Source organism: Bubalus kerabau, chromosome 5 (genome assembly GCF_029407905.1).
Source record: "Bubalus kerabau isolate K-KA32 ecotype Philippines breed swamp buffalo chromosome 5, PCC_UOA_SB_1v2, whole genome shotgun sequence".
In the NCBI taxonomy this organism is placed as follows: Eukaryota; Metazoa; Chordata; class Mammalia; order Artiodactyla; family Bovidae; genus Bubalus; species Bubalus kerabau.
In genome coordinates, this window is record NC_073628.1 from 55,560,671 (window position 1) to 55,570,690 (window position 10,020).

Sequence of the window (10,020 nt, forward strand, 5' to 3'; positions counted from 1 at the left end):
AAAGATCAATCCTTAAAAGTTAGGAATCGTGCCTTCAGAAATAGGAAAATGTAAAAACAAGTAGCTAAGCATTTCTGCATCTGAGATCAGACAGGTATACTGGTGTGTTCTATTCACACTGTCTTCAAATTCAGCAAATTTCAACTTTTCCATGTGTTTTCTAGGTCCTTTTAAAAAATTACTTTCATGTCCTTTGATCTCACATTTTTATGAGGTTGTTATTACTATTATCCTCTTTAAACAGAAGATCTTAAAACTGAGCCAGGACTCTGTGGGGCCTTCCAGGTGACAGACCCCTTTGTATCCCTTTCCTCTTATTTATAGAAAAGCTTTAACCTCCTAGGCCTTCCCTGAGTGTCTAAGAGTAAATTTAATTAGAGAAGTGAGAAAATGCAGAAACAAAGGAAAACAGTCAAACAAGACAAAATAACGATAGTTTAGCCATGAAACAGAGTCAAGAGCTATAGATAATATCCTGAGCCATATCTTTGAGTTGTTTTGCAGGTACTAAAACTGTTAACTACCTCGTGACCATGAACACATAGCCTTCAGACTGGCTGGGGCCTGAGGATCTTTAATACTGACCCCTGTGACCTCAGCTGGTTACCTAACCACCCAGTGAGAGAATCGTGCATGAGCTGATCATGTAGCCTCAACCTTCTCCCTTACTTTGTCTTTAAAGATCCTCTCCTAAAAGTCACCGGGGAGTTTGGGTCTTTTGACGGTGAGCTGCCTGTTCCCCTGGCTGTCCTTCACCAGGAACCAGTGTCAACAGCTTGGCTTTACTGCTCCTCCTCAGAGCAGACCCAAGTTTGGTTTGGTAACAATCTCAGTTAAACAAGTTACGATTCTGCTAATTGCAAAAGTGTGTCTAAGTGGTGTCTAATCTAAGCGCTGTCCCCTTGGACGAGTCCCTTCGACTCTCAGTTTCAGTATCTTCATCTATAAAATGGGTATTCCAATTAAAGGAAAGTTCTGCCAGCCGGCAGCCCAGGATATAGCCTAACCAAGTCCGACCCCTCCCCTCCAGCTGTGTTACCCAGGAAACGATATGTTGGAAGGCTGAGACCTTAATGTGTACACACGTACACTACTTCGTCATTGGATCTTTAACCCCACGAGGAAGGAACATTTTTATCTCCATTTTGTTAATAACTTAAGCCAAGACAGGGCAAGGGTGAGTAACATTCTTGGTCACACACTATAAGCGTGCAGGATTTGAGCCAAGGGTTTTAGGGTTTTCATTCAACATTGATCCTCCGCTGCCACCTAACAAATAGCTCTCCAAAAAGCTGATGAGAGTGGAATCAGTTACTGGAGCAACCACAGCACCCGGCTTTGAAATCGTATCGTCTGTGGCCCAGAGTGTCAGCTGCGGGAGCCCTGAGTTTGGGCTTCTTGCGGCCCTACCCTGTCCACCACGACGCGGCTGTCAAGCCTAAATCCCAGAGAAGCAGGCCTTAAAAAAAACCCACTGAACCACACCATTTCAGAGGAGGTACGCGGGGAAACGATCCGGCTCATGCTGCTGCTGCTGCTGCTAAGTCGCTTCAGTCGTGTCCGACTCTGTGCGACCCCATAGACGGCAGCCCACCAGGGTCCCCCGTCCCTGGGATTCTCCAGGCAAGAGCACTGGAGTGGGGTGCCATTGCCTCCTCCAGATCCGGCTCATAAAACCGACTCAAAAGCGAAGTCGCGATGGGCAGCCACGGCCGCAGCACAATCGAAGCCGCGCTCCCCCTCCAACCTCCCTCCAGGTGGCGCTGCAGGACCAACCCGCCTTCCGAAAGGGAGTCGCCGCCGTGCGGCCTCCCCGGGATGCTCTGGAGCACCGAAATAATCGACTCCTGTGGCTAGAGAGGTATTTCCCAGGAACCGCCCACGTCGCCGCCTGAGCACCGCGCACTTCCGCTTCCGGCTCGTTGTTCCGGAAGTTGCTTTCTGAGAGAGAGTGTGGAACATTGTGGTGCTTGTGAGCTTCCAGCATGGCGTATCGGGGCCAGGGCCAGAAGGTGCAGAAGGTGATGGTGCAGCCCATCGTATCCTGCTCAATGCGTGAGCAGTAGGAGCTTTGGGCCGGGAAATGAGGGGCGAAGGAGGAGACGGTGTAGGCCCGAGGGAGCGGAGTGCGGCCGCTCATCCCATGAGCCCCTGGGGCGGCCGAGGCTAGGAGAAAGCGCGGGGAGTTGAAGAACCAGTTATGGGCGGGAGGTGGGCTCGGGCAGACCCTGCGCTGGAGAATGTGGTAGTGGTGGGGTGAGCGGGGACGACGATTTTAATTATATACTGACTGAAAGCGGGTGTTAGGCTTTCCACCGGGAGGGAGACCTCGGCGCGGAAGAAACTCCAGGAAGATGAGAGTGGGGATCTGTTCCTTTATAGTATTTAGTGATGTCCTAATGGGTGTTTGGACTTCCCAGGTGGCTCAGAATCCGTCTGCCGATGCGGGAGACTGGATTTAGATCCCAGAGTGGGGAAGATCCCATGGAGAAGGAAATGGCAGCCCACCCCAGACTTCTTGCCTGTAAAGTCCCATGGACAGAGGAACCTGGAGGGCTACAGTCCATGGGGTCACAAGAGTGGGACAGGACCTAGCGACTGAACAGCAACAGTGGGTACCTAGTTGGGCACTTTCTTTGCCTAGGCACAGAGTTCGCGTTCAGAAAAATGAGATGCGGGTAGATTGAACGAGTTCCAGGGAGCAGAGTCTATGCTTTGCGTGTGTGTGTGTGTGTGTGTGTGTGTGTGTGTGTGTGTGTGTGTGTGTTTTCCTTTTCCTTAACTCCTGCTGCAGAATCTTATCTTCAGATACTTGCAAAATGTAAGTTGTTGTCTGTTTTGTTATTTTTAAGTTAAAGGTGAATTTATTTGGCTGTTTGTATCATTGTTCTTGAGTCAAAAAATGAAACTGGAGATTGGGAGGGCATTTGAGGAGGAGGAGTGCCAGGAAAGCTCTAATGTGACAAAATGGTATGTAGCCATGCCATGAGCTTCCCTGGTGGCTCAGACAGGAAAGAATCTTCCTGCAGTGCAGGAGACCCAGCTTGGATTCCTGGGTGGGCAAGATCCCCTGGAGAAGGGAATGGCAACCCACTCCAGCATCCTTACCTGGAGAATTCCATGGATAGAAGAGCCTGGAGAGCTACAGTCCATGGGGTCTCAAAGAGTTGGTCATGACTGAGCCCCTAACACAGCCATGCCAACTCCAAGCATGCAAAGAACTGTGTTGTTACTACTTTGCAAGACCAAAATTACTAATTTTGAAAAATAATTACTGGCTGACATGATAGTGGCACTTGGGTATTGGTACTTTCCTTGGCATTATGACAAGAATATTGGAACCTTTCCATGGCACCTCAGGATGAGGCACTGAAAGAAAATTTCAGTCAGCTTTTACTGGGTCATAAGGTGGTGTGCTAAGCACTTTGGGAGGCGGAGACACACTTATCGATAGAAAAGACACTGGAAAAGGAAGATTGGAGGGATAGGTTCAGAGGATTTAGTGAACCCTTTCACTAAACCCTTTCACTCCCTTTCCTTTGGAGGGATTTTTATCAACTCAAAATTTGACTTGGCAGAGCAGAGTATTTATCCCTGAAAGAAAATGTGTTTCCTGTGGTTCTGACAAATTTTAGTATGTGACAACGTAATAGAAAAGCATTAATTTCAAGCCGTTGTAATTTTTAATCACAGCAATTGAGGGTCTCACTCCTGGTTATTAGGGCTTCCCAGGTGGCACTAGTAGTAAAGAACCTGCCTGCCAGTGCAGGAGATGAGAAGAGACTCGGGTTCCATCCCTGGGTCAGGATGATCCCCTGGAGGAGGGCATGGCAACGCACTCCAGTATTCTTGCCTGGAGACTCCATCTCTTGGATAGAGGAGGCAGGCTACAGCCCATGGGATTGCAAAGAGTCGGACACGACTTACACATTCCTGATTATTAGGTGTGAGACGTGGAAAACTGAGACGCTAGAGAAGACTGTCTTGCAGCTGGAGTTTGCTCTGGCAGATAAGAAAGAAGCCCTTTTCACTATCTTGTCACAAATTTTCACTCTAAATATATAGAGACTGTAAGCAACAGAAATATGATTGAGTCTCAAAAACACAGGAATATTATTAGTTCCAGTGTAACATTTATTAAGTGAGAATGTTTCATGGTAAGTAACTTGTCTTGGCTTTTATTTGTCAGAGTTTTTTAGGAGCCATATTTGTCTGTTGTTTGACCAAAGTGGTTGGATTTTGTTCACTTAGTTCTTAACATTTCTGTTTTTCTGATTATTTCAGAGATCGCGGATTCAGGTGTGGCTTTATGAGCAAGTGAATATGCGGATAGAGGGCTGTATCATTGTAAGTACCCAGGATATTTTACCTCAGAGCTTGTTGTTCAAAGAAAAAAATTTCCTAAAAGATGGCCAACAGAGCAATATACAAAAAAATCAAAGACCCAACCCACAGAAAGTCCTTCAGGACTCACTGTCCTTGTCTCATTGTTCTACTTAATAGGGATTAGGTAATTCACAAAAGAGAGGGAAAATTAATTTTATAAAATGTTTAAACAATGGTATTAGATGAGAATTCTTGGTTAGTGATACCTGAATAGAACTGGATGTCCAAGGTAGCAGAGTAACTTAAATAATGTTTTAAAGAAAGAAAATATGGGTGTATAAGTGTTATACTAAGAGTCTGGTATTTCTTTTGAGACAGTGTAGTAGATTCCATCGGTAATCTCCCCTTCCCTGTTTGTTAGTTGAAAAAACAAGCTCGGTGGTTGGTAGTGATAGTGTATTTGTGGGAACATGGGAAAATTAATATATGTACGCACACTGCACTGAGTAGGTTATAAAAGATGTGAATGATGACTTTTTGGCATAGGTAATGAAGTCTAAAGTCCCCAAAGTTCCAGAAGTAATTTGAAGTACATTCCCTCTTTTGTCGTTATTTAAAAAGAGACTTAGGGAGTTTCCTAGTGGCAAAGTAGTTACAATACCAGGCTTTCAATACTGTGGCCTGGGTTCAATTCCTGGTTGGGGAACTAAGATCCTGCAAGCTGTGTGGGGCACTCCCCCTCCCAAAAAAAAAAGGAGAGGCTTGAGATGTGGTGTTTCAGCTGGAAGGTCAGTGGAGAGATGAATTTCTGAACGTGGTGTTTTTATATATTGCCATATTAATTTAGAACGGTTTGGATATGATTTTAAATGAAGATGACAGTCAATTGACTTATTTTTCTAGGGTTTTGATGAGTATATGAACCTCGTATTAGATGACGCAGAAGAGATTCATTCTAAAACAAAGTCAAGAAAACAACTGGGTAAGAATATAGATGGCTTTAAAGAATTATAGAAATTTTTATTCACTTGCAGAATTGAATGAATTGCAACTCATTTCATGTTTAAATTTAGTTTGTATTTGAGAAATTATTTGGGAGAGTAGTATATTCTTAATCATCTTTTGCCACTTATTGTTTATCTCACTCCATTTCTACTTCTGTCTCTCCAGTTGAGAGCTTTCACCAAGGTTACCAAAGACTAATGGTGTTAAATCTAATGGTCCCCATTTTATTGAGCTCTAAATGGCATTTGGCTCTGTGATACTGTAGTCAGATTTTCACTTTTCTTTTTTTTTTTTTTTTTTTTTTAGCTTTTCACTTTTCATTACTAGTTGTTCCTTTTTGAGACTTCTATATATTCATTCTTTAGGACCCAGCCATTAAATGTTTGAGTTGCTTAAGTCTTTGTTCTCAGTCCTCCTGTCACTCAATGTTATTTCCTAGGTACTCAAGACTACACTAACAGTTATATTTATATGTTGACTTGCAAATGTACATTTGTAGCCCTAGACCTCTCTCAGCCTCTTCAGTATTTCTACTTGGATGTCTCAAAGGCTCCTCAAAATTAGCATATCAGAATCAAACTCAGTTCCAATGCCTGACACACTATTTAGAGCTATATTAGTGTTTTCCTGCCATAGTAAACGGGACCAGTTCTATTCAGTTTACTAATAAATTTCTCTGCAACTCCAATTTGCTCTACAGACTCCAGTCATCTTTTTAAAACACTGGCCTGAATTTGTTATCTCTTTGCTTGAAATCCTTTGGTGGCTTCCTGTTGCTCATAGGATAAGAAAATCTTTAATATATCCTTCAAAGTCTTTCATGATCTGGCTTTACCTCCCTCTGCTCATTTTGTATCACTCTGTACTTCATTTTCTGAGGATCATCCATACTTCTTTCAATTCTTAGAATCTGCACTTTTGTCTCATCATAAATTTTTGTGTATGCTGTCCCCTGTGTCTTTGGGGCTCAGGTCAGATACCACTTGCTGCCAGGGTTAGGTTTTGTTTTGCCTGGGGTGGGGATGGAGGGAGGGTATGCTGTGCTGAATTTGTAGTAAAACATTCATTATTGGGGTTGTTAATGTCTGCCACTGGACCACATGCTCCACTAGTGCATGAGTCCTCTCTGTTTTGCTCCCTAATGTACTTAGTGCATGCCACATAGTAGAAATTTTAAAATATTTGAATAGTGAAGTCAGTTTCTTGACCCATGTTCTTTAGGATTTATGGCTTCCTCAAGGCTTAAATAATTTCTGTTAAAATTGCATTAAGTTGAGGTTTATTTAGGCATTTTGTCTTTAACTGTTTAATGCCCCAATTGACAGCTCACTAGTATTTTTAAAAGTGGTAGTTTTCAAGTGCCTCTTTTTTCCAGTCCCTGAGAATTCTCTTGAGCCTTATCTTAGCTGTGTGCAAAGTAGATTCTGAGAGTGGTATAATGTTTTGCTTAGCTTCTTCCTGCCTAGGCTTTTTGAAAGCCTGGATTTTTCAAATATAAACGTGTCTTATCAGGAAGTGCAAGCTCACCTTACTGACATTATTTATAAATTATTTGCAAAGTATTGATTGCTCATGGTAATATCAACTCTGTAAAACAGGTTAATATTACTTCTTGTGGAATTGCTGATGGTGTTGATTAACATTTCTCAAAGTGTTCTATTGAACACCAATATTCCTGCAGATATTTGTAGATATTTCTCAGGAAGAGTGCCCTTTGCTCAAACAGATTTAAACAGTGTTAGGTAAAACTTAAACAAGTTTGTATATCACAGAATGAAATCCTTATAAGAACTCTTAAGAATGAGGTTATAGTATGCTGCTGCTAAGTCGTTTCAGTTGTGTCTGACTCTGTGCGACCCCATAGATGGCAGCCCACCAGGCTCCACTGTCCCTGGGATTCTCCAGGCAAGAACACTGGAGTGGGTTGCCATTGCCTTCTCCAATGCATGAAACTGAAAAGTGAAAGTGAAGTCGCTCAGTCGTGTCCGACTCTTAGCGACCCCATGGACTGCAGCCCACCAGGCTCCTCCATCCATGGGATTTTCCAGGCAAGAGTACTGGAGTGGGTGCCATTGCCTTCTCTGTATAGTATGCTGCAGTTCCTAAAAAATTCATTTCTCAGCTTCTGCAAAATCAGCTTTAGGAAATGTTGGGATAGTTCACTTAGTCTGCAGATACTGTACTTTTCATAAAATAACATTTCTCTGCCTTCATTAGGTTATTGTTGGAAAAGTGCATATGGTCTGATATGCACAGCCTTTCAACATTGGAACATGTCACATAATTTCACACACGAGAAAGCATTTTTAGAATCACTCAAGAACGATCTAAAATTCTAAAGCTAAAAGTTTCTGAGTGACTGTTAATGGCTTCTTTTTTTTTTTTTTTTAAATTTTGTGTTGCAGGTCGGATCATGCTAAAAGGAGATAACATTACTCTGCTCCAAAGTGTCTCCAACTAGAAGTGACAGATGAAGTGAGAAATTGTTTGGCAATACCGTTGGTTGTTTTTAGGTGTCCTTTGTTAGAGATGTAGTTCTAAAACATGTATTCATATTGTTCTCCTCACCCTTATGTTATTACCAGATGACAATAAATGCTGTGGGACTGTTTTTATCAAAATATTTACCTTATTTTTTCTATCCAGTTATATAGAGTTTTTACACAATGTCACCGTTAGCTGTTAGTGTTTATTTTAAAGTTTTCTGAGGGATGGCACTTGCCCTGAACATTTCTGTGTGAAAAACATTCTGTTTTTCACAGAACTGGGATTTGTAGATCCTTAAGGCAAAGACTAGGAATTCTGCCTGATGTGACTTCTGATACTGGGTGGTGTAGCAGGGGAGCGTTCACAAAAGTAAAGATTATGGTGCTAATATAGGTTTTCATCATCAGTTCTAATTCTGGAAGCTGGGACACCAGGGCTTCTAGCCACATTATGTTGAGAACATTATAAGGGCTCAGTATCTGCTTAGCACTCTGTTAGAGTTACTGTGTGAGGTCTTGTGTATTTTATCACTAAGATCAGAATGTGAGGAATATTTGGATATAGACAAAGAATGAAGGTTTTAATTAAAAAGGAGTTCTGTTAAGAGTTAACCAGAGGGAGACTTTGTGAGATTGGTAATCTGAAAAAGACCCACAGGAAACACTGGTTAACTGTTAACTACCTGTTAAGCAGAATAATAGAATGTTAGTTGAAGAAACACCTCTCATACTCTTATCTCCAAGGATTTTGGTTCCTCCCCCAGTAATTGCTTATTTCCTAATTAAATTATGTCATTAGTTCTCGCTTCCCCCAATAGATCAGGGTGGTTCTGATTAGAATTCTTCTATTAAATGGTTATTGAACATCTGCTATTAGTTGAATACATATGTGAAACAGACTGACAAACATAGCCTCAATACCAGGTACTAAGTATTATTTAAGTTGAATCTTGAAAGATGAATAAGACCTGCCTTAAATTCTGATAATGGGCAGTGTTACTAAGGGTAGCTGAGGAAGAACCAAAAAGTCCAGTTCTTGTTTTTCCAAGTGCCTGTGAGGGTGATACAGAACTTTTCTTTAAACTGAGTAAAAGAATCACTTTGTGAGGTAGAGAAGATTTGTAGGTGAGTGTAGAAATCAGTCCAACTTAGAACTTAGCATTTTAGCTGTCCCACTCTATTTAAAGTTGTGCCTTTTTGGTCATGTTTTCTAAATAAAGGGCTGGTTTAGCTCTTTTAACATGTCTTAAGTTGGAAATTCAATTGAACCTGCTATAGCATGCAAAGAAAACCTCAAGCAGCAGAGGGAGTTGCAGCCCTGAGACTGCTTCAGCCTTTCTGGTGAAAAGCTTTTTGAGAGCAGAGCAAAGACCTCCCTGCAGCTTTCTTGGCACCAAAATAGCTGAGAAGAAGGATAAAAGCTGGAGCAACATAATCCCTAAGAAAACCCGCTGGCTGCTTTTTCTTTTCCCCATGCTGCCTTTCTGACCTGCCCACCCTATGTAAGCAAAGCTGTTCCTGCTGTGGGTTATTCTGAATGGCTCAAGACATGGAAGTGTCTATTTTTGACAGAGCAAATGATGATAGTGAGAAATAAAGGTACAGTGAACTCTTAAAATTGAGCTCTGTATTTAGAAATCCCTGCTTGCTTTCCTGCTGTACTGGAACCTGTGGTGTTTGCTTTTTAAGTTGTACTTTTCCACAATATGTAGATCTTTTCTTCCAACCAGAATTTATATTATAGAAGGCATTGCTCTCTGCTTCATTAAGGTTATTCGTATGTGCTGCTGGGAATCTGTTCTTGACAGCTCTTGGTATTTGAGCAGTTATTTTTCTGGAATGGTTGGTTTCTCAAGGGGTCTTGCTAACCACTCAGTAACTCTCATAATATTGTTGAAGTGCAATAGCCTCTGAAACAGTAAGTGCTGATATGGGCCTGGTGTTCGTAGTAAGCAGGGAGAAAGAAGGGTCAGAATAGTTGGAAAACACTGGAATTCTGTATATGCAGGCACCAGCTGTTCTTGAGTCACATTTGTCAGTTTCAGGATTAGAGAGTGGGTCTCTAATTTAGACTAAGGCATTACTGCCCAGGAAATAACAACAGGCATTTCCTGGGGGAAAGCCTAATAGCACCATCTCCTGTGATTGGTTGACCCAGGATCTTTGTCCTTATTAATTATTCCTTAATTTATTATTCCTATTA

The 10,020-nt window shown here is 42.0% G+C and overlaps 1 protein-coding gene across 2 annotated transcripts; it reads left to right on the forward strand.

Annotated features, from left to right (window-relative positions):
* Window positions 1-1,861: 1,861 nt before the first annotated feature.
* On the forward strand, window positions 1,862-7,952 carry SNRPE (small nuclear ribonucleoprotein polypeptide E). Of its 2 annotated transcripts, XM_055581705.1 has the most exons (5): window positions 1,862-2,039; window positions 2,795-2,821; window positions 4,285-4,347; window positions 5,230-5,308; window positions 7,737-7,952. In XM_055581705.1, exons 1-5 carry the CDS (start codon window positions 1,986-1,988, stop codon window positions 7,790-7,792), a joined length of 279 nt encoding a protein of 92 aa, XP_055437680.1. In that variant the 5' UTR covers window positions 1,862-1,985; the 3' UTR covers window positions 7,793-7,952. The 2 variants fall into 2 exon arrangements, with proteins under 2 accessions (XP_055437680.1, XP_055437681.1); XM_055581706.1 differs by lacking the exon at window positions 2,795-2,821 and having other exon boundaries at window positions 1,878-2,021.
* The last annotated feature ends 2,068 nt before the right edge of the window (window positions 7,953-10,020 follow it).